Below are 27,931 nucleotides of genomic sequence, written 5' to 3'. Positions count from 1 at the left end.
CCCCCTCCGGCACGACCGGCACCTATCAAATTTCAAACTCTTCGCTCCGCCCTGCCACGCCACTCCGAGATTGACCAGCCTCGCTACACCACTCGTTCATCCATGGTAGTATACGCCAGGCTGGTCACGAGCCTACATTCCTTCGGAGTCGCAACAACGGCAGTTCTTCAAGCTCTTTGCAACAAATATTGCTGTACGATTCCTCGCGATTATTACATGGAAATACGCCATCCTTTTGCATTCCTAAGTAGTTCAATTGGATTGAGGTATGTTTCATGTCTCTAGATTGCATGCCAGCTTTGTCTTGCTTTAATTAGTCTCTAGATTCCTTGGGTATTATCAATCTAATAACTTTTCTTTCAAAAGTGGCGTACACGATGTCCTGTATGATCTACATTACCACTGTCTCTGCAACCTTCCACTTTCAGTTCTCGTCACTGTCGATGTTTCAGGGTTCAGGACTAGCTGTCGTTCATCTGCAATGTTGCAACGATACGTCCTCATTGACAATGTTTTATTTACTATGGCTTTTCCTTGAGCTTGATCAGTGAGTCACGCCATTTTGCCCGGTGCTGGCGGTAATACCGAGAAGTAGGTCACAAGGCCATTGTTGTATGCAGTCGGTGCCTTGCACAGGCACTCATCTGGACTACAAAGTACAAACAGTCAGTAGGTTGTCTGCTTTGTTGTCTGAAGTTTCTCTAACTCTCCACTAAGCATACCCAATTGTGCAGCTGCCCTTGCAGTCGGATTTTTTGTGTTGCTCTGCAAGTTACGTAGCAACATCAAAAATACAGCGCGAGAGGCGACAAGCACGCGCTTGGGTTACGTCGAGAGCCTCTCAAGACTTTGAAGGTCGCAAGCAGGCTATCGAATCCATCGCTACGTTTCAGATGGTCAGAGAATAGCGACCGGGTTTTGGTATACGACAATGCCTATATGCAGGTTGCAGGCACCGTTCTCGCATCTGCATCGGGAGACCATACTATTCGCTTGCGGCAGTTGCACACGGGGACGGAAGTTGCAAAGCGCAAGTGCTTGAATGGGGTGCGTTATGTTGCATTCAAGTTCTCGGTGGACGGACATCTTCTGTTTGGCCGCAGCTGGGACCTGAAAAGATCACAGTGCGAAATACCAGAAGAAGTGCTTAGAGCAGTACACTGTGATGGTTTGGCCGGGAAACTAAGGAATAAGGTGACTCGATTGTTTATCATTGGTACACGCACAAGTTCGCGTGCACCCTCATCAGGCCGGACCTTATCGGAACAGATAGAAGGTGCTTGACCTAACCCCATGTCAATGTTTATACTGATCTTAAATCAAGGGTATCAGGATATATGCTCAAACACTCCTAGTCGGATATTACTGGCCAACGCCACTATAAGGTGCATAGGCACCCCGACAAGTCTACTTCACAGGCTACTTTCTCCTCAATGCTACAGGTTGATACAGAATCTACTTCGCCTTCTTTCTTCCGGGATATCAGGAACTTTTTTAACAACATTCGGCCGTTGTCTGACAGGAACGTAAAGCAAAGTGAGCATTGATCGAAACCGGAGGCTTCGGAAGTTATCAATGTCCCTCATTGATAAAAGACTTTTCCGAATTCCATTTGGGTTGTGCGATCCGATTGACCTTTGCTGAGGTGATGTTGGTGTCGATGAAGGAATTCGACTATCTTCACTCTTCTTTTGTTTCAGCTCGTTCCAGAAAAAAAGCTACCACCAGTTTATGACGTCGACCTTGTGAATGATGAATACGAGGGAGACATTCTCGATGTTCGCTTACCTACTGTCAGGTATCGCGAGTCTGTTCGCTCTTACTCGATGGGTTCTCTGATATGTTTTGATTTGTAGCCTAGATCCAATTCGTCCAGCAGGAGATTGAACTGACGTCAACGCTAGCTTTTGGAAACAGGCCCGTGTCTCGCACTGCAGTCACTGAAGAACGCAGTTTAGTCTTAGTCAGACCTTGAGAAAAGGAAGACAGTCGTTCCTCTTTTTCAGGGATGAATAATTACCCTGACCACTTTATTAAGTATGCTTGTAGGCTGTGTCTCTATGGACTTCGATGTTAACGTCAATGTGTTTTCACTTTGTCGTAAGTAAATATGCAGTTGCCTAGAGCGTGAGAAACATAAGGTTTTGATTGCCTCGTGTCAAGTGAACGCGGCCAAACATGCTGCGCTGTCGTAGTCCGCTGCCACCATCTCCATACACTAATCTACCAACAAAACATGAGTGAAACGCCGCCGAAACCAAAGCCAGGCTCGCTGCGCGACAGGATCGCCGCGTTCGAGAATGCTAACAAGAGTGCAGCTCCTGCCCCCGCCGGGCCTGCACCTCGCCCAAAGCCCTCGACCCTCCAATCATGGAAACCAAAGGTACCTTCACCACCTCAGTCACCAGAATCTGAGCGTAAGACTGCGGGGATGTCTGCATCAGACGCGATGGAGAGCATCGGCAGAGGCGGAAGTCTCAAAGAGCGCATGGCTGCTCTCCAAGGAAAGGTCGCATTTGGCGGCGGCACCCCGCCCCCGATCCTCCCCAAACCTGCAGACAAACCAAGGATGGAAACCACCGCCGCCCGTATTGACTCCTGCAGATGAGGCTGTCTCTCAAGATGGGGCGATTGATCCTCAAGGGTCTTCTCCCCCTGCTACGGGTGATCCTGATTCTGATCCTACCGACTTAAAAGGCGAACACGAGGCCCAGCAAGATGCCGCTGAGATTGAACAAGATCCGGAGGAAGAGGAGAGGCAGCGCCGTGCCGCGATCGCTGCTCGCATGGCTCGTCTTGGTGGTGCACGTGTTGGCATGGGCCCGCCTCTGTTTGCCAAGCCATCTCCCAAGAAACCAGCGACCCCTCCACCTCAGCCTAAGCAGGATGAGGAGGCAACCTTACCAGACTCAGAGGGTATGCAATTCCTTCAGTTTATGGTATAAAATAACACGTATCTTAGTGACTTCACCTCCTGCGGAAACTATAAGCCCTCCCGCTGACGTTAGGGAAGAGGTGCAGACTGATCCAGGTCATTGTTATGATTTCTGCTCTCAAGTCAGTATTAATGAAGTTCTACAGGTCACTTCCCTGCCCCTACACACAAAGACTCCGACTCTTCCTCGCTCTCCCTCGCAGATTCCTCATCTAATGCATCAACTACCCGCTCGATGCCAGTACCCGCCGGTCCACGTCGCGCAGCTCCCCCGCGCAAGAAAGCCTACAAGTCTCCTCCCGTGTCTCAGCTCTCAGAGGTCCCTGTAGTTCATGTGGCACCAGATGTTTCTGAAGAGGCCCCAGACGCTGAACCCGCAGAAGAACCCGCAGCTAGTATTGAACTGGAACCTGAACTTGAACCAGAGGCCAGACCGTCTGTTGCAACGGTGACGTCACAAGAAGTAGTCCAAAGTCCAGAACATGTCCCGGTCACATCCGCAGAGCAGATTCTCGCCGTCAGCGACGTACAGAAAGAGATTGGTGAAGTAGGCGTGAGTATCGAGCTTGATACAGCCGAGGTAGACCCCACCGACAAGCTCGAGGAGGAAAATTACCGTGTCGATGCCGATGAACCTGCGCCTGAGCAACAAGACCGGGAGAAGGAAGAGCAGGAACAGGAACAGGAACAGGAAGAGCAGGAACAGGAAGGGCGTGAGCAGGAACAGGAAGAAGAAGAAGCGCGTAGGCAACGTGTGGCTGCTAAGCTTGCCCAGATGGGTGCATTTAATCCATTTGCGGGACCTCCGCCTGTACTCCACCAGGATTCCATATCATCACCTACTGCTAGACGTGATTCAATCACTGTCCAGCCTGTTTCTGTAGAAGAACCTCTCGATATCGGTGAAGCAACTCCCTCTCCCCCTGCCCACAGTCCGCCCCGGTCTCACGTCGAGGAGGAACTAGAACAAGCCAAAGAAGTAAGAGAAGTAGACGAGCCCGCTTCCTGTGCTGGTGAATTCTAATTTTACCACTTGTACTCATGTTGTAGTGTATTAATCGATTTTTGGTTGCTTTTTTTGTACCAGCCGAGTTCGACCATGGATCTCAGCCTGACTTGGGGGCAACTCACCGCGTGCTATATCACGATGAGATGGGCGAACAAGATGGTTCGGGATCGGCTTTTGAATGAGCCTGGAACTTGGGAGCCTGCATCACAGCCATACACTCTAGATACTCCTCTACGAGAATACGAGCCCAGCCAGGGTGATCCAAATCAACCAGGACACAAGTGCCCAGGATGAGGAAGCCGTATTTACAGACTTCCGTCAATTCGGTACCACTAGATAACGCACCCGACGCACCCGAGTCTCCTTGCACCGGATTTAACCCCAGACCAACACCAGGACGACGACGACGAGATGGCCCCTGCACGTATCACACGTCCAATCCCGCCCCCACCTGTCAATTTAGTATCGAAGCCTTCGATTACACCATCATCATCACCACCACCACCACCACCCAAACCGTTGTATGCGCTCCAGGCTGATGAGGAAAGGCCCGAGTCGCCTGCACCGCGACCTGTGCCTCCCCCTGTGAAGAGTGGTACGTGATCATTGTACGTGTGTGAAGTTCCACTGGCGCTGATCTTATGGTTTGTCAGCGAAAGCGGCTGAGGGGCCACCTGCCCCACCCCCTCGCGTCGCTCGGCGTGCGAGTGCACGTGTCAGGTCCGCGGATTTGGAGGAGCCAGCTTCCCCACCTCCCCCACCTCCCCGAATTGCTCGGCGTACGAGTGCAAGCGTCAGGTCTGCGGATTTGGAGGAGCCACCTTCCCCACCTCCCCGAATTGCTCGGCGTACGAGTGCAAGCGTCAGGTCTGCAGATATGGAGGAGCCTCCTTCTCCACCTCCCCGCCTCGTTCGGCGTACGAGTGCAAGTGTCAAGTCTGTGGATATGGAGGAACCATCTTCCTCACCCCCTCGCATTGCTCGGCGTACGAGTGCAAGTGTGAAGTCTATAGATATTGAGGCTCCACCTACGCCACCACCTGTTCCGATCTCTCCTCGCGCTTCGGTGCGCAGACCAACTTCTCCACCGATAATCACCGCACTTCCGCTTGTTGTCTCTGTGACGACGAACGAGAAGGTTACTGAACAAGGTGTGTTGTTGTCGGGCTAATATCGTGGAAAATTCTGATGGAAGTATCCGTTGGCAGAGTTCTCAGATGGTGAGACACCCTCTCAGCCTCAGCGAGTTCAGGAGCCTGAAGAAGAGGATGAGGATTCTGTGCGCAAACGGACCATCGCAGAGCGCATGGCGCGTTTGGGCGGGATCAGGTTTGGTGCACCACCAGTCCCCACGCCAACCACTCGACCTACTTTTCCTCGTGCACCTCCCCCGACATCTATCCCTCCTGATGAGTCAGAAGTTGATGCTAAGGAATCGGAGGAGAGAGATGAGACAGTAGAAGACGAAGCTGCGAGGAAGCAGCGGATCGCTGCAAAACTTGCAGGTATGGGTGGCATGCGATTTGGGATGTTGCCGCCTGGTGCGGGCGTAGCACCTGCGACTGCTCGACGACTTGCACCGAAGCAGGACGACAGTGAGAATGAAGACGCGGCGCTTCCTGTTCCTGCACCCGCGCGTCGACCACTGCCACCTGTTGAAGTCGAGTTGGAGCAAGAATACCACCAGACATGGTCGGAAGACAGCGTACGTACTGAAATGGAGGAGAGCGAAGTTGAGGAGGCGTATTATTCAGATGCGGATGCTCAAGAGCCGGTTGAGGAAGATGGCCCACCCTTGCCTCCGCCCCGACGGTCGTCTTTGACGCTGAGGTCTGCGGAGGTACTTCCGACTCCTCCTCCTCGTCTGCCCCCTTCTATTGGAAGACATCCAATTTCATCCATCTCTGCGGCTCTGCTTAACCGTCGCTCTAGTGTTGCGACGGGATCGTCCTCTAGGAAGTCTTCGGCAGACTACTCCAGCACGGCTGAAACCCCCGTACAGAAGCAGCGAATACATATGGCCCCACCCTTGGAAACAGCCTCATCAGATTCTGGTACTCAATCAGAGTACGTGATGGTAGAGCCTGAACCAGAGGCCGAGGAACAGCCCCTTGCGCCTCCACCTCGCCGCTCAAGTCGTGCGCCCCCTCGCTCCTTCCCACCGCCTCCGCCTCCATCCGCCATCGACCCTCCTGAACAGATTGCTAGCACTACTCAGTGGGAACTCCCGTCGATCCCCCAGGATACATCTGAATTTGGCGATGAAGCGGACCTAGCTTCATCCAGACTCTCAGAAGACTCGACGTTCCATGGATCCACGTCACCAATGCGTAAACTCGACTCTCGCCGCACCTCAGGGCAGACTGCTCGTCCCGTTGACCAGCAGATCAGCGCGGACGACCTCATGGCGCTCTGGGGCAAAGTTGGGGTGCAGGTGGTGGAGTCTGCGATGGGGCTGTTTGAAAAATCTAAACGCTCGCTTGTTGGCGACGGTTCGTACGCGGGATTTGTGAAGGATGTTTTAGCACAAGTTCCTGATGCACAACGTGTCTCAGGGGAGGGTGAGGACTGGGGGTATTTGATCTACGTGCAAACTGCCGGCTCGGTGCAGCGCCGCGTTGCTGATATCCTGCCGGGTGATGTAATCGCCTTTTGGGACGCAAAGCTCAAAGGCCACAAGGGGCTTCACACGTATAGCCAAACGATCGGCACAGGGGAGAACGGTCCGCTTGTAGGTGTGGTGAGTGAGATGGAGAGTAAAAAGAGCAAAGTTCGCGTATGGCAAGCGAACCAGCATGTCGGTCAGCAGGTGAGTTTGCTACGAAGATGGGGGTGGAGGGCGAACGGCGCGCTGATACCGAAGGCTACGCAGACTGTGGAGAATGTGAGTTACAGGTTGGAGGATTTGAAAAGTGGGGTTGTTAAGGTGCGACATCTTCTCTTTTGGGGTTAACTGTTTCGCTGATCCGCTATGTGTGTTACGATGCTTAGGTGTTTCGTGTCATGGCCCAAGTATGAGCAATTTTGTGTGTACGGATTTCGTAGGGTGGATCGTGTAATACTTTGGTTTTCATTTATATTCGGAACTGTATAATTCCATGTGGACTCTTATCTAGGTATTCAGGCGCTACAAGTTGTTGCATGAGTCAGACTTCAGTACTCTTCTGCTAACTACATACAATGACATCATGATCGACATTGCTTATTAGTGTGTCATAAGCCTGACTCGGTTACGCCCTATGATACTCCGAATTCACGTCGGTTCTTCTCCACCAGCTACTACTACGGACCTTTTCAACACAGCAGTATGTCATCGTTACACAGGCTGGGGCCTCTTTTTTGCATCAGTTTGGAGTCACAGACACAGACCATATGGAAGCTAGACAATGATCATGTCTTGTCATTCGCCTCTTTGCCTTCGTGCGTAGTATCCTCGGTTTCTTACCAAGGGATGGTATAACTCTAACCGATTAAGTAGTAGGCACAGCGGGAAACGAGGGATAACTCCGAAGGGCGCTTTTCCTCCAGAATTATTCATGCCAGCGCTTCACCCGCTGTCCTTCAACCATGGCGACTTGGAACGTCGTGGGCGAGATTGCGAATGTCGGTGGTGTTGCTTCCATAGTTCAACTATCTCTGCAAGTCATCCTTGCAGTCAATAGCTATGCCTCATCCGTTGCAGGGGCAGAGGCTGCACGTATAAGCCTTTGTAACGAACTCCTCTCCCTCAATAAAACTCTCAACCACATATATTTCCTCCTTCAGCAGTCGAACAATGCATTATCAACACAGGAAAATGACTTATCCCCTTTGGAGAGCGCATTAAAGGAGTGCGAGAAAGTCTTGCAAGGTCTTCGTGAGCGGATACCAGAGAACAAGCGCCGGACATGGATCGGTTCAAGACTAGCGTGGCCATTCCAGCAAGCCGATATAATGAAGGCCGTGGATACATTGGAGCGTTGCAAAAGTACCCTTTCATTGACGATCTCTAGTGGTCTCTTGTACGTGCTTTTTATTTGGATTCTAGGCCCTGATGCACAATTAATGTCAATCGTTATTATAGGTCACATGTGGCAGAGATAACGGCTACAACCAAAGAAATTCAGCTGGACATAAAGGATGAGACAGAAAATATCAAGCAGGAAATTAGTAGGAGAACCAATGAGGTCAAGTGGAAGATTGGAGATAACGCTTTAGCGATTAGAGAGGAAGTCACGGCTGCGAAACTGGCAATCACTGTGCGTATATTTGACTGAATTTCAATGCATGCTGACTCCAATTGATGACTAGGATAGGTTCGATTACGGCATCGCCTACATCACGTCCGCACAGGAAATGGCCATGAAAAGACACGAGGAACAGAAGATGGAAAAGATGGCTATGCATGCACAGGGTATGTCTATGCAGCCACTAGCAATCACTTCACATTGTTTATAAGTGCAATCACCCAGACCAAGAACGAAAGGATTTCTTGCGGTGGTTGGGAGGGTTCGACTGCACAATTAGGCACGAAGAGGTTTCCGCTCAACGGGAAGAAAACACGTGCACCTGGGTGTTCGGAATGAAAGTTTTTCGACAATGGAAGACACCGCCAACAGTGCGGCATGGTAAATTCCTATGGATTAATGGCAAACGTTAGTACTTCTATGAGTCTTAATTATGATTATCTGACTCATTATATCTCAGCCGGAGCGGGGAAAACTGTCATTGTGTGAGCACTCATCTTCGATACCAACATACGAACGCTAACATATACAGTTCTGCAATCATAAACGAGCTGGTGGCTTGTGGCGAAACCCCAGTGTATTTCTACTGTGACTTCCGCCAAGAAAGAACCACAGATGGAGCTATCATTTTACGTTCCCTTCTTGTTCAGCTACTGAGACAAGCACGTATCGATTGGAGCTCGGAATTTACCGATCTCTTTCGTAGGAAATCAGAAGGGGCTGAAGCTCCTGTTGACATCGCAGTCCTATGTGACCTCATCTGCCGCTCTCTGAAATTCCTGCGACAACCCGTCGCAATAATCGATGCCCTCGATGAATGCAAGCATATTAGGACATTCCTCCCACGGCTGGTTCGCATAGTGAACGAGGGCGAATTGCGACTTCTCATCACCAGTAGGATGGAACCAGCCATTTCCAGTACTCTATCCGGCTTACCATCATTATCGTTAAGCGATTATGCCCGCTTAATCGATAACGACATGCAACTTCATATTGACAGAGAACTGGAGGCTCGTTCGAGGCTCGCATCTCTCGCCCCGGATCTGAAAGATGAAATACGAAGATCGCTCTCGCAGCAGGCGGACGGCATGTCAGTGAACGCCTACCATTATATGTCATGACTAATACTTTGATCATCAGGTTCCGTTGGGTGGAATGCCAACTGGATGCTATCAGTGCTTGCCGATCTGTTAAAGGGATATCAGACTCGCTCAAGAGTCTCCCGAAAGGCCTTTACGAGACGTATGACAGAATTTTACAGGCAATCGAAGAAGCCGGACCGGATCGTAGGTCTATCGTAGAGCGTACGTTGATGTGGCTGGTCGCTTCTCTGGAGCCACTCAACCTGTGTCAGCTTGTTGAGGCCTTGAGTATAGACATTGGAAGTACAACACTCAACCAAAGGCTCACCGTCATTTCTCCGACCGATCTCTTGGAGATATGCAGTTTTCTGGTGAGCTTCGACGAGAGGACCTCCATTGTGACTTTGTCGCATTACAGTGTGCGGGTAAGGTGTGCTCGTTTTCCGACAAGATGGACTCTCATGCACGGTACTCTAGGAATATTTAATGGCAGGCGAAAATGCACGCAAGTATCGCCATTTACTCGAAGAAGCCCACCGACATATTGTCCAGTATTGCGCGCATTATCTGGTCAGCGATGATGTCCTTAATTCCAGCAACACCCGTCCTATGCTGCGTTATGCCCTTGATCTTGGGCTTGGGGCGCATATATCCTCAATCATCAACGAGGAAGACTCTGTGCTTTCTTGTCTAGAGGATCTCCCGGGACAGATATGCATTCGACATCCTTGGAATGACCAAGCAGCACTTGTCAATCCCTGGCAGATTTGGCTTGCTGATCCCAAAAGCATATGTGACGTTCTGATCCGTTTCGGACCTGAGTGGATGGTTCAACGGTATCTGCGAAAGCATCGGGAGCATTGGAATAATGCGCTGCAATTCGCAATCTTGGAGGGAAATACACAACTCGCCAATGCTGTGTTGGATCTCGAAAGAGACCCCAATTTACCCATCACGATTGGCTCAAAGACTACAAGCCCCACGATGTTTGCCATCCGGTACAGTCCACAAGATCTCATCGAATGCTTCCTTCGTAAAGGTGCTCATCTCCCAGTCGACGCTATCCATACTGCACTTGAGGAACGGCAGGATCTTGACTCAGGCATCCTTTCATTGCTCATTCGTTATGGGGCAAATGTCCATGCAACACACGTCCATTTTAAAGATAGTCCTCTTCACACTCTCCTTCGCATAGATACTCGGAGCCAGGAAGTGTACTTGGAGGCTTCACGTGTTCTTGTTGATGCAGGGTGCGAATTCGATACTCGGGACCAAGAGGGATGGAAACCTCTTGACATTGCCATCATGAAATCGTTCCATGTAGTTGCGGATTACCTCCTCCAAAAGGGTGCTGTCGCCTCGGCGGATGTTATTTGCAGACACCTTGAGAAAGAGAGCTTTGACTTTGACCTCATGTCTACGCTCTTACGGCACGGCATGGATGTGAACGTGCAAAGCAGCGGATCTAATCCCCTCCATATTCTCTTTGGTTATGAAGAATGGACCGACGACTGGCTCGAGTTAGCAGACCTACTGATCGAAGCAGGATGCCCAATCGATGTTGAAGATTATGAAGGATATACGCCTCTGCACCTGGCCATCAGACATGGATCGTCCAACTTATTGATGCATCTTATTGCAAGCGGTGCTCGTATCCCTTTGGACGCAATCCATGATCATCTGGAGGATTATTGGGTTGATCGCTCAGTCATTTATACCCTTATCCAACATGGAGCGGATGTGAACGCGGTACGCAATGGAGCCTATGTCCTTCATGCCCTGGTGGCCCACGAGAATTGGAGAGATGACTGGCTCAGGACGGCACAGTTACTTATTGAAGCAGGATGCTCAATTGATGCTGAAGACGTAGAAGGTTGTACGCCTCTCCACCTGGCCATTAGATGTGGATCATTGCCATTAGTGAACTATCTCGTCAAAAAAGGCGCCCGCATATCGGCATGCGCGATCCATGATTACCTTGAGAATGATTGGATCGATCATGCCATCATCTCTATACTCGTTCAGCACGGTGCTGATATGAATGCGCAACGCAATGAACGCAATTCCCTCCATTCTCTGCTTCATCATCAGCACTGGAAAGAAGAATGGTTCAAAGCAGCATATATCCTCGTTGAAGCAGGAGTTTCGTTGGAAGCCGTAGATGAAGCAGGTTATACACCAATCCAGCTGGCCATCATGCAAGGCTCGGCTACCTTAGTGAAATACTTGATGGGAAGAGGTGCTTGTGTTCATGTGGACGCTATTTATGACAACCTCAAGAAGGGCTGGATCGACGCTGCCATGGCTTCTGTACTTGTCCAGCATGGGGAAGATGTCGTGTACGACGGTGGCAACTTCCTCCATGCTCTAACTAAATGTCTGGATATGCGACATGACTGCCTCGAGATAGCAAAAATCCTGATCGATGTGGGGTGCTCGTTGGACGCCACTGACAATGCCGGAAATACTCCCCTTCATCTTGCCATTAAACAGCAATCAGCGTCTTTCATGCAGTATCTAATAGAAAGCGGTGCCCATGTTCCTACGGATGCTATCCATGTTGCACTTCAATCCACTCAAATTAACTTGGATATCATCTCGGTGCTCGTCCAGCATGGCGCACACATCAATGACATGCATTTGGGTGCTAGCCCTCTCCACACTCTCCTCACTCATTGGAATTGGAGAAGTGATTGTTTTGAGACAATGTCAATCCTCGTCGAAGCGGGGTGCAGCTTGGACGCCACAGATTGGAAAGGGAATACCCCCCTCCACCTTGCCATCAGACTTCAGTCGCCCCCTTTAGTCGGGTATCTTATCGACAGAGGGGCTTGTATTCCAGCAGATGCCATGCACGATGCGGTTCATTCCACTCACAATTCTGGGGTCGACTTGAATCCTGACGTTACTTCTGCTCTTATTGCCCGTGGCGCAGATGTGAATGCATTACGCCATGGTGCCAACCCACTCCATACGTTGCTTTATCGCCCCCAAAGAGGCGACTATCCTACAATAGCTCGCCTCCTCGTCGATGCAGGATGTGAGTTTGACAGATGCGACTTGACTGGGTATACACCGCTTTGCCTTGCTATAATCCACGAAATGCCCTTGGTGATTGAATACCTCCTCCTGAAAGGTGCTTCCCTGCACATGGACTCTATTGGCATTGTCATCAAAGATAACGATGTGGGTCCCGATATCATTCGAAATCTTCTTCAGCACGTTGCAGACTTGGATGCGGATCTGTCCTCTCAGTTGCTTATGCTATCATTGGGCCATCGTTCATCGTCCCAGCTGTTACATGATATGCATGATAGCAATTGCCTAGAAATCGCCAGAGTCCTCGTTGATGCCGGATGCGAACGAGACAATGTTAAATATTCACCCCTCATAGATCTTGCCATCAGCCAGTCGCTCCCACGTGTCACGCAGTACTTCCTTCAAGTGGGCAGCCCCATCCTCATAAATCATCCGGTCCACGTCGCACTCAATAGCGTCGTTTCTGATAATCCTGAACAGGATCAGTGGGTCGATCAGCTGCACGCATGGCAAACAGACTGCCGATTCCAGACCGCGCAGGTCCTCATCGAAGCTGGACATGATGCCAAAAGTCGAGACTCGGCGGGACAAACACCCCTTAACATCGCTATCCAGAAGCGGATCCCATCTGCAGTCAATTATCTCCTCAAAGAACTCGCATGTGGACAGCTTGATTTCTTCTGTGGAAATGGTCTAGAGGAACACAATGCGGCGGTAATTGCGACACTGCTTCAGAGCAGCACCCCACTCCACAGTTTTGATCCGCAGCGTATTTACAGATCCTGTTAGCATTCACTGACTTCTGTTTTTCGAGCAACGGGATGCACGGTCCTTTCTGCGAACGAGACTGTGGGGAGATGCTGCTTATTCTCATTGACGAGGGCTTTTCGGTCAACACTATAGATTCATCAGGAGACACGCCCCTCCGTGTTGCCATTCAACGCCGACTCTTCCTCATTGTTGAATATCTTCTTCGACGTGATCCAATATGCAACGTCGACGATGTTATTGCCGCTTTCGGCACCCAGCCGTATGCGTGGCAGCACCTTCTTCACAGATACATATTGAACATGGACCCTTTGCATACCCTGATCTCACGGATGCACTCGAGCCACAATAACGTGGACGAAAATATTTACCTAGCACTTACAAAAGGCCTCGTACAAGCTGGCTGTGATGTCAATGCGCGGGACAGCAGTGGGATGACTCCACTCCAGCATATGAATAAACTCGAAGTCGATCGAGGATACCCTGCAATCAAATATTTTCTATGCCAGGAAGGGGCACTGTAATGTAATGGGGTGTTGCGACAGTCTAGCTATTCGAGGTTTCTCTGATGATGTTGATACTGTATTGTTTAATGATCAATGGTAACTTGTCTCGCTAGCCTTACAACGCACAGCAAGACCCCCTCCCTCCGCATGCAACGCAATGGGGTGTTGGAACTTACTAAGGCTCACAGGGCACCCTTCAACAGATAGAAACAATTATACGATTAAAAAATTCGGTGCACGACCACGTCCGTTCGGTCGCATTGTATGGTCAAATAAACCATTAACTTTGCCAGTACTAGTGAGTTCAAGACTGCAAGGTGAAGGCGCACATTAAGGATATCATGGGGGCGCATTGATCGCTGGCTGGCTTCAAGTCCGTGTCATTAGTACTTTGTATGATACGTGGGGGAGCGCGGACAATCAAACTATGGGACTCACTATTGGGATATAAGAGAATGCATTATTATCGACAGAGTATCCTTTCACATAGTGAGCTACAAGTCGTTTACAGAAAACACGTACTCACATAAAGAGGGACCGTCCACCTTGACTTTCTTTGTAGGCTTTCCTTGGGCGACTGTAGAAGCGGTATCAGGTTGCTGACGCTTTCCGCGTTTTCTCTGGCAATCAAGAGCGTACGAGTCAGGCTATCAAATGTAGGACAAATCACGCATGATACTGACAAATCTGTCATCGAATTGCTTCTTCCTGCACATAGACACGAATATGATGAGGTTTCAAGCGGTACAAAAAAACGATCAAACTTGCCTCGCGAGTGCCTCCTGAGCTTTCCGTTTATCCTCTTCATCCTACTCAGACATCCGAGCACATCAGCAAATTGTCTAGGCAGAAGATAGAGGATATCTACGGGAGCCCACCTTTCTGCTTCTCTGGAACCTTTCCAGGAACGAGCCATCGTTTGAGAATACGTTGACCGGTTTCGGTTTCGGCGGGACCTTGGACGAGGTGCCAGGAGAAGTTGGCGACAAAGTAGCCGTGATCGGAAAAGCGTATCCCGGATAAGACTGAGGTAATGCACTGGTCATTGGTATTGTATGATTTGGCACTAGATGGATTTCTACGGGCTCTGGGACTGGATCAACGAATGGAAAGTGGAAGTTCCGGAAGCCGCATACTTTGTAATCTTATTTATTTGTAGTCTATTTATTTGTAGCTGTTGACTTCAAGTTCCAGGACATTCGTGCATCTTCTCATCGACGTTAACTAGACTCTGTGGCAACTCTGATACTGGTGACTAGCAGGACCTCGCCGGCTCTGCTAAGTGCTTCCAACGGCGTGAGCATGCAAATTTGCTCTAGAAAATGTGGTTTGGAATCATATTCTGACCCCAGACCGCTCCCACTTTCGCGTGTTCAAGTTATTCTCCCTCACACCGGATCAGTGACATTCACATACCACAGCCCCCGTTCCCAGACGATATAAACATCCGGATAACAAGCATACTGGCAGGACTCGAGTGTGAATTAATTTGTCACGAATCACACAAGAAAGAGTCTGGATCTTTTGCAAATTTCTTCACTCGTGTTTCCAGGCGATCGCTTCACATACAGCCATATTTTTTTCTCTGAGCCGGTCGGGATTATCATGTTATTTGGATGAAACACAGGACATTGCTTGAGCATGCTCAACCCAAAGACCACAATATCAACATGCGACAGGATCATCAAGTAACCGCAATGCAACAATACCGCTGAGTTCACATAAACTTCTGTGGACACTCTTCTGAGCAGAACTCAGAGCTTAGTTTGCAAACGTACTGGCGCGAAAGAGCTGCTGTATGCTTGATTGTTCACGCGTTCTTGTATCTGCCAACAAGAGCACTGAACTTGCTGATGGATGATCAAGCACTTCGATTCTTGCACTGGGCGTATACGTGAACATTTGAGCACCAATTGTAGATAACCGTGCGTATGGTCTATGACAATGAACATCCCTTCATGCAATTGTGCTGGGTCACCTTGTAAGTACCAACCTATTCCCTCGCACGCCCCCGTTTGCCTCCAATGTTACTCACTTGCCGCAGAGAACGAAATGAAAATAGCGACATCGGTCATGCCCCTGCGTGTGAAACGCTCCAAAGATGCATCTCAGAAGATTGAAACAAAATCATCTAGAGAGAAACTATTCAATCTTCGCATCGGTCAATGATGCGGAGATTGTTCATCTCACCTTCTTCGCACAAGCCTCTCATATTGAAGCTAATTTGCCGGCTCAATTGGTGCGTGCATGCGATCCGTTCCTGGGCTCTCCTGAGTTCCCCGTCGCAGCTTCTCCACATATATGAAGGTCAGCACTACCAGATCCACCATATGTTCGACTGGCGAAAAGACCTCTAGGTATGCTTCATGTCCTGGCCTGTTGAAACCGATATCCACTGGGTGATGCCGTGCCACTTCCGTGTCGCCGAGCATGAGCTGACAGTCATACACCGCGTTATAAATTTTTGATTGAAAATAATCGCAGCTGACTTACGATGCATTCGCGTGGGCCGATCTTCCACTTGTATAACAGTCCGTCAGGACCTCGAAAAACACGCCGCCTGCGAGATAAATTTAAGTGTTAAAGCAACTGAACGGATCATACGTATTAGGCTCTCACCGTCCAAGAATCCCCTTAGTGGGAATGAACTGAGACGTGACTAAATTCATCCCGTTATACTTGATGACAGATGAAGCAAATGTGTGCCACTCGATCTCTGCGAGGATTTCTGACGATTCCACTTTGCCAATATTGAATTCGTTTGGGACGTGCTTCTTGACGACTGTCACACGAGTATCGAATGAGAAGGAGGTCGAAGTGGAGTATAGAACATGGCCCTGTTCATTTGTCATGACCATGTTACGCACATGAGGGGGTTTGAAGGTGAGTTTCATCTCCAGTGTCTGCGGGGATCAAGCTCCCGGTGAAGTCTGGTTGTGAGAGAAGTCATCGCATGCGTACTAGAAGTGGGTTTCCATTTTAGTTACATGCTTGTTTATCATATGGACCTGGCTCACACGATATCGTGCATGCAACGTTTTACATGACGGAGTTGTAACTTCGCGAAGCTTAAGCTTAGTAAGGAAGGGTTCTTGACTCGGCATAATCCGGCGGAGAATATCGGCCTTTGCTTTTACTGTAGGTCTCTGTCCTGCTGCTGACTTGGTAATTCTTACAGTTCGCTGGCGAGGGGGGCTCTGACCTCTCAATCAACAGCACATTTCCAAGGTCTGTGCACTCCTCCCCTGTCCTCGGCGAATGTGATGTCGCCCGAGGCAGATTTATTCTCACCAGAGTCACCACCACCGGTGCAAGTCCCACAGAAATCGACATCTATGTTACTGGCTATGCACGGAACAAATCTATCTGCGAAAGATGGCTTTATAGGATTTCCGAATGATACAACACATTTCACGAGTCACCGTCCGTCATGTTTTCGAGCGACTGTCCATGTTTCAGAGCTGTTTTTGTACTGCTTTTATGCCCCCGTTACAATAGTACATAATATTAATCGAGCATATGTGCGCACATATAACTTAATGTAATGTGCGGATTCGCTCGATGTTCTCTGAGGTGACAAGATTACTTATCGTCACAACTCGATCAAGGATACTCCCTAGGTTCTTATCGTCAAGTTGTGGCCTAATATCATCGTGTTCGTGAGAGGGCCTGTCAAGATATTTTAAACCTCGAGTCTTGCAAGCGCTGATAATTTCATGAACTCAATTGAGAGGGGCGTGACGTCATACATAAGAGATCCCTATAAGATTGGTAGACCACTGATATTTGTGTTTTTGAGCAAGAGACTCGCCTCGACGAAGATTGTCCACCGGGATTGTTGAACTGTACAAACTTGAGCGCGCATTCGACAAATATATCTGTAGCGTACATGAGGTCCAGGCCGTTACCGAAATAGCTTCAAGCTGAAACATCAATATTGGACATATATACCTGCCAATCTAACGGAATAATCTAATGATAATGATCCTTTGTTATCACTGCTAACAAGAGCTGCGTCGGTTGCGGATCCTGAATCGGAAGAACTGGGTGACAGGCCTAGAACCCTGCATGAGGCTAGAATCTTGATGTTGAATGCTTTAACGGCGGTCGAACAAGAGGCAGAGATAGTATCCTGACTCACCGAAGGAAGCAGCTGGGTCTGGTAGCGGATGATTCAGGCGATCTGATGGGTAAACCTATTACCCCTTGAGTCGGAACGGCAACTTCGATCGGCTATTATTTCAAGTTTTATGACAAAAAACAAGGGCTGCAGCCTGCAGGGCGTTCGGTTATTGTCGGACCATGCGGGCTGCGGCAGGCAGGGTGTGATGCCTACAAACATTAGATCGCCGACGAGTGGGTCTCGACACGTTTGCCAACAGGACAAGTACACGCATTTCAGGTGCGTTATGGATGCGATCATCCTTGATATGTACTGCCGACACCGGTTTCCACAGTCATCGTCATGGATGAATCGATGACGACGAGGAGCTATGCATGCATACACAGCTAGGGCACAAATTTTAGATGCGGTCACATTATCACAGAAGGTAATCTCGCATCCTTTAGTTGACATCATTTGGCACGTGTTGCCGGTTCTACCGCATAATGTGGGACCAGGGGTACCATATAAGGCCCTCACAATTACATCTGAACCAGCCCTTTGATTTCTCTCCCGAATTTTATCCATCACCCGCAACATCACACTTACCATCGACATGGAGTCCACCGCTAAAGCTACTGTCAACCAGCCCCAGGCTGCCATGCAAATGAGTACGTTTTCTGTGCGACTAATAAAACATATCATTTATGGCAGCTGCGGCTCAATTTGAATAGGCGTCGTGAACCCTGCTCCTGCCAACAACAGTCAAAACCACCAGGAGCACCACGCTAAGCGTATTCGTGGAGGAGGAGCTGCTAAAGTACAGTCTCTCCAATGTTGAAAGTCGAGAATCGTGGTTGATTTTTGTTCGCTTCACCTAGGACTGCTTCCTTGGTGCACTCGAATGTTTCCTGTGCTTCGGTGAGTTCAGACCCTGAATCGCATCTTTCAATTGTAGACTAAAACTCCCCATATAGAATGCTGCAAGGTGATTGGTGGACATAACGAATCTGTCGGATTTAATCTAACTGCGACCATTTCAGGACTGTTGCGAATGCTGCGCAGATATCATCTGTATGTCTTATGTCCTTTTTCTACTAGTTGGGCGGCGCTGACTTCAAACATTAAGGCTGCCCTTGCGAGATGTGCTGTTAAATGCCCTCCCGCCTTTGAAGTCTGTTCATCTTTCATTTTACGACCATGACTTTTGTAACACTGCCTGTTCGATTAATGTTTGTACTGCGATGAATCAGTCGGTGTAGAGATCAGACACGCTGGCATATCACTTTTTGATACAACTGACAAGCGTATTATTATTTTCGGTTCTTCGTTCCGGCAATCAAGTTACGTTCCGTCAGACTGCGGATAGTGAACGTTCGAAAACGCTACACATGATAGGGGTTCAAACGTTCAAACAATCTCCTTCACTTCCTAGATGGAACGGACTTGTTATATTGGATTTACCCTACCACGTGGGTCATAGCGTCAAGGTAGTAACAGCAATCCAGCAAAGGCCTACAACAACTAGTGTTGCTAGATTTGTCGAGTGGAAAACAGAAATGCTAGAGCAGTAACGAAGCAAAACATTGTGCGCAGACGTGAATAAACCTTGAACGTTGAACGATGCTATGCAGAGATATTGCTTACACCCACATCAAGCATGCATATGGAAGGCTGTACATGACCAGCGCTTCAACGTCCGATGATGTATGAACCATTCAAGCCATGAACGATGCCTTGAAGGTCAAATGAGCGTCACACCCTTCAGCATGCAATGGAGTCTGACCCATCCGCGGCTCTCGACAACGAGAAGCATAGATACCACCAAGGAACTGACGGAGCATATTGTCGACAGATAAACGGCCACAGCTGCTGCGCTGATGCCCCCAGGAACGACCAGAAACCTAATGTCAACTGCCAACACCACAGTGGACTAGCCAAAAAGGTTGATCACAGCAAGTAACCAACTGAGGAACCCGCTTACAAAGATAGTAACATTGCTAGTCGCCACTGGATCTGCTGATGTGCTTGTACCACTTTGGATAGTTCAAAGCATTTTCTACCCATGTGTTTTGCAGGATTTGTACCGTGCAACCGGGTGCCCAGAGGAAGACGTTCGCAAGCCCAAGTTAGAATGCGTCTTTCGTCTACGCCGGCATGCCCATAGAAGTTCAAGAATTTTGAACGAAAGCTGAAGGGTCGGTCAGTGACCATGCCCATTGTCCCGTACGGTATCTATGCTCACCGAACAACCCCACACGAGGCGAGCTTCCAATGTATGAGTGGAAGAATCGGCAGCCTGGTTACCTTCGCATGCCATTGCTCAAAGCTATTTCGTATTCGTTTCCCCTAGGATATGACAGAGCTCGATGGTGAAAGACTTGCTATCTGGCGTCCCACATGCAGTCCACCTGCAGGTAGACGCGGGTTCATCCCCCGTCAATTCAAAAGTATTGCTGGTCGTACGAATCAGGTGCAGGGTCGATTCCTCGGAGCTGCCAGGGGTGTATACACAAGTCGGGGCACTCACAGATACACGTCGTAGCCTAAGTAGCTGTACATTTTAGCTTCCTACGTTCATGTTGTGTCAGTCATATAGCAATATTCGAAACCGAAACATTTCTGCAATAGCTGAAGAGGGTAAAAATCCAATAAGAATAAAGTAAAATGATACAGTACGCAGCTGAAACTTAGACTACACTTTCTCTATCCATCCGCCGGCGTTTACGCTCTTGCTCCTCCATGATAAGCCGTTCTGCAGCTGACATCGGCGCAGACCGTTTCCTATCATTCCCTCCACCACTCTCTGAGCTCTCAGATTTGACAGGAGCAGCAGATTTGAACACGTTAGGCCGCTTCAATGGATTAGCTTTCAGAGGATTAACTCCGGGCTTTACGGAAGTCAGTTTCAGCCCTATCGGAGCAACTTTGGCCGTTGTATCCGACATGGTCACTGGCTTTGCGGATAATGATAGAACAACCTTTTCTGCGCCTTCTTCTCTCTTGAGACCCTCTTCAACAGGTGGGCTCGCACTTCCTTCACCATTCTCCTCTTTCTCCAACTTTGCTCTCTCAATCTGCTCTGCAATGAGAGTGCGCTCCCGCTGTTCATCATCCCGCGTAGCTCGATCCTTTTTGATAGAGGCTTCTTGCTTTGCGAGAGCTTTCGGGCTGCTGTCGATCCATGCGATAAACCACCCTTTTTCTGTCTCGTCCACGCGCGCAATACCTGAGCGCCCCAAATGTTTGGCAAACTCGGTAAGAGTCACCCAGCGGGTGGCGTTCATGTGAAGGTGGTTCTTGTCTTGAATAAATTCTTGGTAGACTTGATTGACGCGCACACGTTTCGTATTATACCTAGCGAGTAACAAACAGAGTTCTAGATTAGTGATGCCAGATTGGAACAGAGCGACGCACCGTCTGCTTAGAAGTTGGACGAAATCATGCTGGAACTGGCTTGAGAAATCAGCGATATGACGCCCGGCATTCTCGCCGACGACAAGCATCTGACGAAGATGGGCCTCGGATTGAGCATGGCACTTGAAACCGTTCTCATCTCGGCACTGCTTCTCGCAGACTTGGCAGTACCACCGCAGGCGCTGTAGGCCCTTGGATTTCATCTTATTGGCGAGATACTTTGGAGTTCCGACTGTACGTTAAACGTTAGCGTAATTCGTTCTTGTCAGTATTAGTCTGACTGACCTTCTGCGCGCGGCATGTTGGGCAATAAACAGGAGGTCCTGGTAAGATGATTGGGGTAGAAGTCGTAAGTATCTTGAAGAGAGCTTAGTCATCTTGAGTGACTGACTTGTACTCACGTGACTCATGGCTGTGCAGTAATGACAGCACTAACTCGAAGCGTTTAGTTGCTTTCAGATTGCACGAAGGGCTACGCAAGCACAGGGACTATGCTCAGTGAGAAGGCCAAAGGGAAGCAGCGTGCAATCGAACCGCCCCTTGAACGGCCCTCTTCCTCGACACCACCAGACGATTCGAGAGAACTAACAATCCGGTTTACGGAGGGTATTCCCGACTTTAAACTCACAGTCCGTCTGAAGGACACAGTCAGGGATGTTAAAGCTAATGTGCGTGGTTGAAAGTATGATTGTTACTACGTGTCTGATGTGCAGTCAAACGCAGATAGTTCAAGGTCTTCCCCAACTGAAAGACCGTCGGCTTCGTCTCATACATGCTGGGCGCCTGCTAACGGATGGAACGTTCCTTCACGAATGGCTGGCAACCCTCGAGGAACGACAGGTCCGTGCATCCGCACGTTCACAAGAGGTTTCAAAGGAGGATCAATTGGTGACATGGTTACATTGTTCTGTTGGCCCCGTGATCGAGCCTGGAGAGAGTGAAGAGGAGAAACCACAGGTGCGTGGCTCATGGATATAATGAGTCGTGTTCACTTATCACTTTCGTGATAGGTCGCTCAACTGCAACCACTGAGGGGATTCGATAGGCTTGCTGCTGCAGGGTTCTCTGAAGATGACATCGCAAATTTCAGGCGACAGTTTCATAGTCAATCGTCATCGAATTATCTTGACATTGAGTTTGAGAACGAGGAAGACTGTACGTCCTCTTAAATACACCAGAAAATATACTTATTATATACCAGATGACGAACACGCGCGAGCTCTTGAAGAACAATGGATAGACTCCATGGACAACGTCAACACAGCCTCCATTTCTTCGGCTTCCTCACAGAGTCTCATTCTCCGCGGGATTGTCATTGGATTTTTCTTCCCGATCATACCATTTTTCTTCCTGCGTGAAACGAAGCCCGCAGTTTTCTGGGAAGAGGGTGACCACGAGAGTGGGGAGAGTGTCATATTTTCGTCAGTCTCTTCTATTTATGAATTCCTGTGGCCATCTACTGATCGGTACCCTAGACGGCGCACACAAGTAGGAATCGTTTTTGGATTCTTGGTGAATTTGCTCTTCGGGATGTGGAGATATTTGCTGGACACGTCGTAGGTGCACATGGAATTCTTATCATCGGAACTTGCAGAGGGCCCTCGAAGACATCTACATCGATCAGAATCCACTTATATGGACCTTCTTCAGAGTTAAGTTGCATGTACACTGCAAACATGGTACAACATTCCTATCGATATCATAATTTATCTGTGGATTATTGTCAAGCGGTTACCACACGTTGAGTGACGACCCGATTTCCTCAACTCACCCAACATAATATCTGGCTCCGAGAATGAAGAAGTGAATTTCTTACAGTGGAACAACGTTGATACTATAATTCATAGTTAAGGTTGGCTTGTGAAGGGCGTATTTTTGGTGCCCACAAGTCTAGTGGGGATCAGGCTTTGACATGGCGGTGCGTGACTGATTTCGAAAGTCTTTCTGGCTCTTACAAAGCCCATGCAGATATGGATCTTGGAGTATGTGGGTAGGTTCCACGAGTGATGCCCCCCGAATCATACATACGAATATCGATGTGTGATGCGCAATATGCTCAAGTCACCCCTCTGGGATTTAGTGTCACGGAGTCAATCAATCTGGCACAATATCGTGTGTCAGAACGATGTTTATGCACCTGTCATGCGCATCTGACTAGAGAGATGCACTCCTGAACAGTTTGGTAACATCTCTGCTCTCCCCTAGCCTTGAAACGATATACCCTTACAATTTCCTTTCCATTTAACATGTTTCTAGATCCCGAAGCGTGACTTATTCCATCTATTGGTGATTTATTGTATGTAGGCTGACCACATTCTTCTCTAGGGTCGTGCTGTTGGTATGGATGGTAAAACACGAACGATGTTCCTCGTATGCAATTGGACGGAGAACGTTCGATACCTACCTTAGTGAGTGGCAATGTCGTAGTTGTCCCCTACGAGTCGGAGTCTAGCCTTTCTACGAGCAGCATCGACGCCGAGAAGTAGGTCACGAGGCCACTTCCAAGCCCATATATTGCTATATGCAGTTTGTTTCGGTCACCCCCATGCTGTCTCATTTCGCAAAAGGAGTAATCACCTACGTATGCTTCTCGATAGCCGAAGATAGGTCGTGCGCATTCACCGGTCATCCATTGGAGTCCCTTCTGTCTTGCGTTGCACCAGTTCTACCCCGTGGGACATCCAGAAGTCCTTTGGACGCTTGAAGGCAAAGGTTGATGGCGGGATGGTCGAAACAGGACGATGTAGGGAGCTGGCCCGCAGACTTTGCTGCTTCTTGTCAAGGACATGTACGTTGGCCGTAATCTCTGCACAGGTACGGTCTCGGATCTACGCTATAACGGAAGCGAGGATACGGAACTGATCCACTGCCAAAGTTCCCGTTGTCGATTTACCGGAATACCTTTTTGGCGATGAATTCAGATCGAAGGCGGGTGAGAAGGCCAAGACAGCTTTTCGGCATGCCTACATCAAATTTTCGCATTGGGTGCCCATGGAAGATTTCATCTTGCCGAAAGATTCCAAGCTAATTAATGTTGAGTCGTCGAGGTAAGCTTCTACTCATTGTCGAACAATATCATCTCTTAGATACCGCACAGTGCCAGATGCGACTCCAAAAAGTGGACTTTGCGCGGTGCAATGTTACCCGCTTATCGGAGCTTCCCTGCATCGCTCTCCTTCTTGGACCCGTTTCCTAAGAGGAGGTCAAAGAATTCTAAATCGACCAATATCTGCGTATCTAACCTTCCCACATTTCCATTTTACGTAATGTCGTGGAATCGCTACGTCACGGGGTTTCAGCCATCGCAGACTACTCGGCAAATTTGGAAGTACTGGTATTATACGTTACGCCACGCACAAGATGGAAGGAGTTTCGCACCACGTAGTACCCCGATATGCGGATATCATTCGTGGCCGGGAAACCCGATCTTGAACTCCTCCAAGGCCTAGGAACTCAGTTGCTGTTATTGAGACGGGTATATGACGCGACCCTCGGAATATGATCTTTGCGAAACAACTATGACCCGTTCTAGGGTGAGTTATCTATTTTCTATCACGGTACCTAGGATACTGATACTACTAGTGTCTATTAGGTAGTACATATTTTAGTCCAGGCTGATAAGGACCAGCGCCTGACATCCAGCTGTTACAATATCAGACGCGCGTTCGCGCGTCAATACTGCATGCTGAGCGCTAGCACTGATTAGTGGCTCTTTGAAATAATCCATCACAGCGTTTTTACAAAACTGAATACTCTGATTATGTGGAAGCTAGAGCAGTTCGCTGCATGAAATGATGCTGATAGTTGTTGTACAAGCGAAAAGAGTGATGTAATCTTATCGTGATCAATTAGGTCAACAACTCAACGCGTTGCCGCGTGTTTGATCCCAATATTTTTCTGCCAAAGCTCTAGTGCAGCCTTTGTAAACGACCTTCACGACCATTTAGTATCCTTTGTCTCTTTCTCTCCATAATATATCTGCCAGAGGTCTGTATTTTATCGCTATAGATGAATTTCAACGTCGAAAACGCTAATCTGATCATTATGGATGATGCCGCGCAGATGGATCTTCAATCACTCGCAAATTTGTTCGCGACAACTTACAATCCTGATCCTAATGTACAGAAGACCGGCGAGCTCCAAATACGCAAGGTAATGTCCTGGTTAATCACACTTGCAATCATCGCGCTAATCGTCCCTGCAGATCGGCGCACAGGAGGGCATGCTTACTGCCCTTCTGCAGATCATCGCATCTGAGGGCGTTGAATTGTATGTCTACTTTCAACTTTCACGATACTCACTATAATAATTTCACGACAGAGCCACTCGTCAGGCTTGTAGTGTTTACCTCAAGAATCGCGTCCATACTTCCTATATCCTTCCATCAAATCCGCGCCCGGACCACGTTCCAATTGCTCAGTCAGACCGCGATGCACTAAAAGCTAACATTCTTCCCCTTCTTTCTGCCAGTCCAAGCCGCTCCGTCACCGTCCAGGTCGCAGCGACTCTCAAAGACCTTGTGGCGCATGACTTCCCCGATCGCTGGCCATCTCTTTTGGATGACGTAAAAAGGCTCTTGGGAAGCGGAGATGTGAGAGAAGTAGGAGCTGGTGTCGTAGCCGCACTTGAGTGCGTCAGAGCGTTCAGGTATGTGTTTCATTGTGTCAAATTTCAGATTTACCTAATAGACGCGTAGATTCCGCCAAAAAGCTGACGTCCTGCCAGGCGTTATCGCCAGCCTTTTTCCTACACTCGTCACCATCGCTGATGGCATGCTCAATACATCCCCGTCCCAACCCGCATCCCAGGAGATCCCTGCCATGCTGCACCTCATTCTCAAGACGTACAAAACTGCAATCATCGTCAACCTTTCTCCACACCAGCAGAGCCCTGAATCACTCGTCCCCTGGGGAAGACTCTTGTTTCGCGTCGTGGAGATGATTGTCCCTGTGGAAGGCGTTCCAACCGACGAGGAAGATCGGGAGAGATGTGAATGGTGGAAGGCCAAGAAGTGGGCGTATGGAATCCTCGGTCGACTGTTCCACCGGTGTGTGGTTTATCCAGATGTCACATATGTTTCTAATGGTATTGTAGCTTCGGTAATCCCTCTCAACTCCCATCACCAATGCAGAAGGAGTATGGCGTATTTGCACAGCATTTCGTGACTACCTTCGCTCCGGAAATTTTCAAAGTGTACCTTCACCAAGTCGAGCTATACGTTTCGGGGCAGTCGTGGCTGGGCAAGAAATGTCAATACCAAATCTTCCAGTTTTTCACAGAATGGCTCGTATCCACCCTCGATTCCTCGGATTATGCTGACGCGTTTACCTACAGTATCAAGCCGAAGTCGACGTGGATACTCCTGAAGCCCCATGTCGACAGCCTCGTGGCTAACTTTGCATTCCCCCAGCTCGCTTTCAACGCGTCCAAACAAGCTATGTGGGAGGCAGATCCCGTAGAATACGTCCGTGCTAGTGTTGGTGAGTTCATTTGGTCTCTCTCTCCTGTTTTCCGTATCAGTATCTCACATGGTAAAGACGAGTACGAGAACTTCTCGTCCCCCGTGAGTGGCGCCACCTCGTTCCTCCTCTCCCTCGCAAGCAACCGCACAAAAACGTCCTTCCTCCCGATGCTCCAGTTCATCAACACTGTATTGCGCTCGTGAGTCCCTGTCACTTCTACTACATCCATCAACTCACAAGGATACGATATAGAAATCCAACACCAGCTCAGCGCTTCGGCGCCCTTACAATGATGTCTGTCCTCGGCCCCTTCATCGTCCGCCATCCCGATGTCAAGGGAAGCATCGAGCAGTTCATGGTACAGTACGTCCTGCCCGAGTTTACCTCGCAGGAGCCGTACTTACGGAGTGTCGTATGTCTATTTATTTCCCTCAACCTTCTTGAACTGATGCCGTTCAGGCATGTGAGGTGCTTGGCGTAGTGACCAAGGCTGGTATCACATGGGTTTCTGAAGAGGTAGGCATCTCTACTATAAGTGTTCTCGTTACTAACATCGATCTTGCATAGAACTTGAACAACCACTCCCGTGCTGTGGCGTTGTCTCTGGATGATTGCGAACTCCCAGTACGTGTGCAAGCTGCGCTGGCCATCACCGAGCTGGTTGTCATCCACGACTCTGGTACGTTAAAATTTTTCTTCTTCCGCTTGTCCTGTGTCCAATCTAAATTGGATTCTTTAGTCAGAGATGCTGTCTCTCCCCAAGTAGGCAAGGTCGTGCAAGGTGTGTCTCGTGTCCAAACCTGCTGATACATTCATTGATTTTGATGGTGGCTGTTGCAGATCTTCTCAAGCTCTCCGATGAGACGGACCTCGATATCCTCAATCACAGCATGGAAGCTATGGTTGACCGGTTCCAAAACGAGCTCATGCCCGTGGCTTCGCAGCTCACCGCACGCCTGGTGGGTGCCTTGTCTTCTAGTTACTACTATGATACGCTAACGGCATGTATGTAGTGCGAATCCTACTTACGCCTTGCAAGAGAGGGTCTGGCACAGCAGAACGAAGCGATCCCGGACAGCATCGACGTGGAATCACTCGTTTCGGATGCCGATGACGATAAAGTATACGGCGCTATGGGAGTCGCCAAAACTATCGGGACTGTGCGCGTACTCTTACCATTATGTTTGTTCAACCCGTCTGATAAAGCTGCGCAGGTTGTTTCGTGCATTGACTCGTCGCCCGAGATTCTGTCGCAGGTGCAGGAAGTGATTATACCCATCATCCGGTTCACCCTTGAGAATAAGTTGATCGGTGCGTCTGTTCTTTTTTCCCTCGAAGAACATCGCTGATATTAGCGTTTGTAGATTTGTTTGATAATATGTATG

At 49.0% G+C, this 27,931-nt stretch overlaps 10 protein-coding genes across 10 annotated transcripts; 7 read left to right on the top strand and 3 right to left on the bottom strand.

The window, feature by feature from the left end:
* The first annotated feature begins 47 nt into the window (after window positions 1–47).
* EDB93DRAFT_1164790 (uncharacterized protein) lies at window positions 48–1,075 on the top strand. The gene is made up of 4 exons (XM_041450151.1): window positions 48–266; window positions 325–547; window positions 596–665; window positions 735–1,075. Exons 2-4 carry the CDS (start codon window positions 378–380, stop codon window positions 906–908), a joined length of 414 nt encoding a protein of 137 aa, XP_041304693.1. The 5' UTR covers window positions 48–266; window positions 325–377; the 3' UTR covers window positions 909–1,075.
* Window positions 1,076–2,141: 1,066 nt separating this feature from the next.
* Window positions 2,142–4,757, top strand: EDB93DRAFT_1164777 (uncharacterized protein). Its single transcript, XM_041450150.1, has 7 exons — window positions 2,142–2,509; window positions 2,559–2,916; window positions 2,963–3,031; window positions 3,082–3,948; window positions 4,023–4,069; window positions 4,101–4,225; window positions 4,304–4,757. Exons 1-7 carry the CDS (start codon window positions 2,237–2,239, stop codon window positions 4,545–4,547), a joined length of 1,983 nt encoding a protein of 660 aa, XP_041304692.1. The 5' UTR covers window positions 2,142–2,236; the 3' UTR covers window positions 4,548–4,757.
* Window positions 4,758–5,099: 342 nt separating this feature from the next.
* On the top strand, window positions 5,100–7,193 carry EDB93DRAFT_715970 (uncharacterized protein). The gene is made up of 2 exons (XM_041457198.1): window positions 5,100–6,870; window positions 6,936–7,193. The coding sequence occupies exons 1-2, from the start codon at window positions 5,251–5,253 to the stop codon at window positions 6,960–6,962; spliced, it is 1,647 nt and encodes a 548-aa protein (XP_041304691.1). The 5' UTR covers window positions 5,100–5,250; the 3' UTR covers window positions 6,963–7,193.
* A 1,018-nt stretch (window positions 7,194–8,211) lies between these two features.
* Window positions 8,212–13,575, top strand: EDB93DRAFT_715943 (ankyrin repeat-containing domain protein). The gene is made up of 6 exons (XM_041457197.1): window positions 8,212–8,337; window positions 8,396–8,578; window positions 8,631–8,655; window positions 8,703–9,260; window positions 9,311–9,677; window positions 9,730–13,575. The coding sequence occupies exons 1-6, from the start codon at window positions 8,280–8,282 to the stop codon at window positions 13,078–13,080; spliced, it is 4,542 nt and encodes a 1,513-aa protein (XP_041304690.1). The 5' UTR covers window positions 8,212–8,279; the 3' UTR covers window positions 13,081–13,575.
* Window positions 13,576–14,009: 434 nt separating this feature from the next.
* Window positions 14,010–14,690, bottom strand: EDB93DRAFT_1330417 (uncharacterized protein). The gene is made up of 5 exons (XM_041455170.1): window positions 14,444–14,690; window positions 14,334–14,374; window positions 14,249–14,273; window positions 14,092–14,185; window positions 14,010–14,044 (listed from the first exon to the last, which is right to left on the bottom strand). Coding segments are annotated over exons 1-5 (330 nt in total). The 5' UTR covers window positions 14,612–14,690; the 3' UTR covers window positions 14,010–14,042.
* Window positions 14,691–15,784: 1,094 nt separating this feature from the next.
* EDB93DRAFT_1090626 (uncharacterized protein) lies at window positions 15,785–16,459 on the bottom strand (the record flags this gene model as incomplete). The annotated part of the gene is made up of 3 exons (XM_041446287.1): window positions 15,785–16,000; window positions 16,059–16,125; window positions 16,185–16,459. The coding sequence occupies 3 exons, from the start codon at window positions 16,457–16,459 to the stop codon at window positions 15,785–15,787; spliced, it is 558 nt and encodes a 185-aa protein (XP_041304688.1).
* Window positions 16,460–18,283: 1,824 nt separating this feature from the next.
* EDB93DRAFT_1242069 (uncharacterized protein) lies at window positions 18,284–18,822 on the top strand (the record flags this gene model as incomplete). Its single annotated transcript, XM_041451965.1, has 4 exons — window positions 18,284–18,338; window positions 18,402–18,487; window positions 18,549–18,588; window positions 18,797–18,822. 4 exons carry the CDS (start codon window positions 18,284–18,286, stop codon window positions 18,820–18,822), a joined length of 207 nt encoding a protein of 68 aa, XP_041304687.1.
* Window positions 18,823–20,357: 1,535 nt separating this feature from the next.
* EDB93DRAFT_1253281 (domain of Kin17 curved DNA-binding protein-domain-containing protein) lies at window positions 20,358–21,385 on the bottom strand (the record flags this gene model as incomplete). The annotated part of the gene is made up of 3 exons (XM_041453428.1): window positions 20,358–21,024; window positions 21,085–21,316; window positions 21,370–21,385. 3 exons carry the CDS (start codon window positions 21,383–21,385, stop codon window positions 20,358–20,360), a joined length of 915 nt encoding a protein of 304 aa, XP_041304686.1.
* Window positions 21,386–21,543: 158 nt separating this feature from the next.
* Window positions 21,544–22,848, top strand: EDB93DRAFT_1164740 (DUF2407 C-terminal domain-containing protein). Its single transcript, XM_041450149.1, has 5 exons — window positions 21,544–21,752; window positions 21,808–22,041; window positions 22,095–22,239; window positions 22,286–22,505; window positions 22,560–22,848. The coding sequence occupies exons 1-5, from the start codon at window positions 21,576–21,578 to the stop codon at window positions 22,642–22,644; spliced, it is 861 nt and encodes a 286-aa protein (XP_041304685.1). The 5' UTR covers window positions 21,544–21,575; the 3' UTR covers window positions 22,645–22,848.
* Window positions 22,849–25,146: 2,298 nt separating this feature from the next.
* EDB93DRAFT_1299510 (armadillo-type protein) lies at window positions 25,147–27,931 on the top strand (the record flags this gene model as incomplete). The annotated part of the gene is made up of 14 exons (XM_041454662.1): window positions 25,147–25,236; window positions 25,289–25,353; window positions 25,405–25,731; window positions 25,781–26,131; window positions 26,179–26,564; window positions 26,622–26,745; window positions 26,799–26,958; window positions 27,006–27,062; window positions 27,114–27,225; window positions 27,286–27,327; window positions 27,387–27,505; window positions 27,560–27,706; window positions 27,761–27,857; window positions 27,911–27,931. Coding segments are annotated over 14 exons (2,098 nt in total), but the record flags the coding sequence as incomplete, so codon positions are not given.

The sequence above is a fragment of the Suillus bovinus genome (assembly GCF_016758785.1).
Source record: "Suillus bovinus strain UH-Sbo-P2 chromosome Unknown EDB93scaffold_57, whole genome shotgun sequence".
NCBI lineage: Eukaryota > Fungi > Basidiomycota > Agaricomycetes > Boletales > Suillaceae > Suillus > Suillus bovinus.
Note: the sequence above shows the minus strand (reverse complement) of the source record. Positions and strands in the feature narration are given on the sequence as shown.

Excerpts from the sequence above, each read along its gene's own strand:
- EDB93DRAFT_1164790 (XM_041450151.1), top strand. The coding sequence starts at position 378 with ATGTCCTGTATGATCTACATTACCACTGTCTCTGCAACCTTCCACTTT. Across the intron at positions 548-595 it reads CTTTTCCTTGAGCTTGATCA|GTCACAAGGCCATTGTTGTA; the intron begins GTGAGTCACGCC and ends ACCGAGAAGTAG. Across the intron at positions 666-734 it reads TGGACTACAAAGTACAAACA|CTGCCCTTGCAGTCGGATTT; the intron begins GTCAGTAGGTTG and ends CCAATTGTGCAG.
- EDB93DRAFT_1164777 (XM_041450150.1), top strand. The coding sequence starts at position 2,237 with ATGAGTGAAACGCCGCCGAAACCAAAGCCAGGCTCGCTGCGCGACAGG. Across the intron at positions 2,510-2,558 it reads TGGCTGCTCTCCAAGGAAAG|ACAAACCAAGGATGGAAACC; the intron begins GTCGCATTTGGC and ends CCAAACCTGCAG. Across the intron at positions 2,917-2,962 it reads AACCTTACCAGACTCAGAGG|TGACTTCACCTCCTGCGGAA; the intron begins GTATGCAATTCC and ends CACGTATCTTAG.
- EDB93DRAFT_715970 (XM_041457198.1), top strand. The coding sequence starts at position 5,251 with ATGGCGCGTTTGGGCGGGATCAGGTTTGGTGCACCACCAGTCCCCACG. Across the intron at positions 6,871-6,935 it reads TGAAAAGTGGGGTTGTTAAG|GTGTTTCGTGTCATGGCCCA; the intron begins GTGCGACATCTT and ends TACGATGCTTAG.
- EDB93DRAFT_715943 (XM_041457197.1), top strand. The coding sequence starts at position 8,280 with ATGGCCATGAAAAGACACGAGGAACAGAAGATGGAAAAGATGGCTATG. Across the intron at positions 8,656-8,702 it reads GCGGGGAAAACTGTCATTGT|TTCTGCAATCATAAACGAGC; the intron begins GTGAGCACTCAT and ends TAACATATACAG. Across the intron at positions 9,261-9,310 it reads TCGCAGCAGGCGGACGGCAT|GTTCCGTTGGGTGGAATGCC; the intron begins GTCAGTGAACGC and ends TTTGATCATCAG.
- EDB93DRAFT_1330417 (XM_041455170.1), bottom strand. The coding sequence starts at position 14,611 with ATGACCAGTGCATTACCTCAGTCTTATCCGGGATACGCTTTTCCGATC. Across the intron at positions 14,375-14,443 it reads GGTTCCAGAGAAGCAGAAAG|GATGAAGAGGATAAACGGAA; the intron begins GTGGGCTCCCGT and ends ATGTCTGAGTAG. Across the intron at positions 14,274-14,333 it reads GCTCAGGAGGCACTCGCGAG|GAAGAAGCAATTCGATGACA; the intron begins GCAAGTTTGATC and ends GTCTATGTGCAG.
- EDB93DRAFT_1164740 (XM_041450149.1), top strand. The coding sequence starts at position 21,576 with ATGCTCAGTGAGAAGGCCAAAGGGAAGCAGCGTGCAATCGAACCGCCC. Across the intron at positions 21,753-21,807 it reads TCAGGGATGTTAAAGCTAAT|ATAGTTCAAGGTCTTCCCCA; the intron begins GTGCGTGGTTGA and ends AGTCAAACGCAG. Across the intron at positions 22,240-22,285 it reads GTTTGAGAACGAGGAAGACT|ATGACGAACACGCGCGAGCT; the intron begins GTACGTCCTCTT and ends ATTATATACCAG.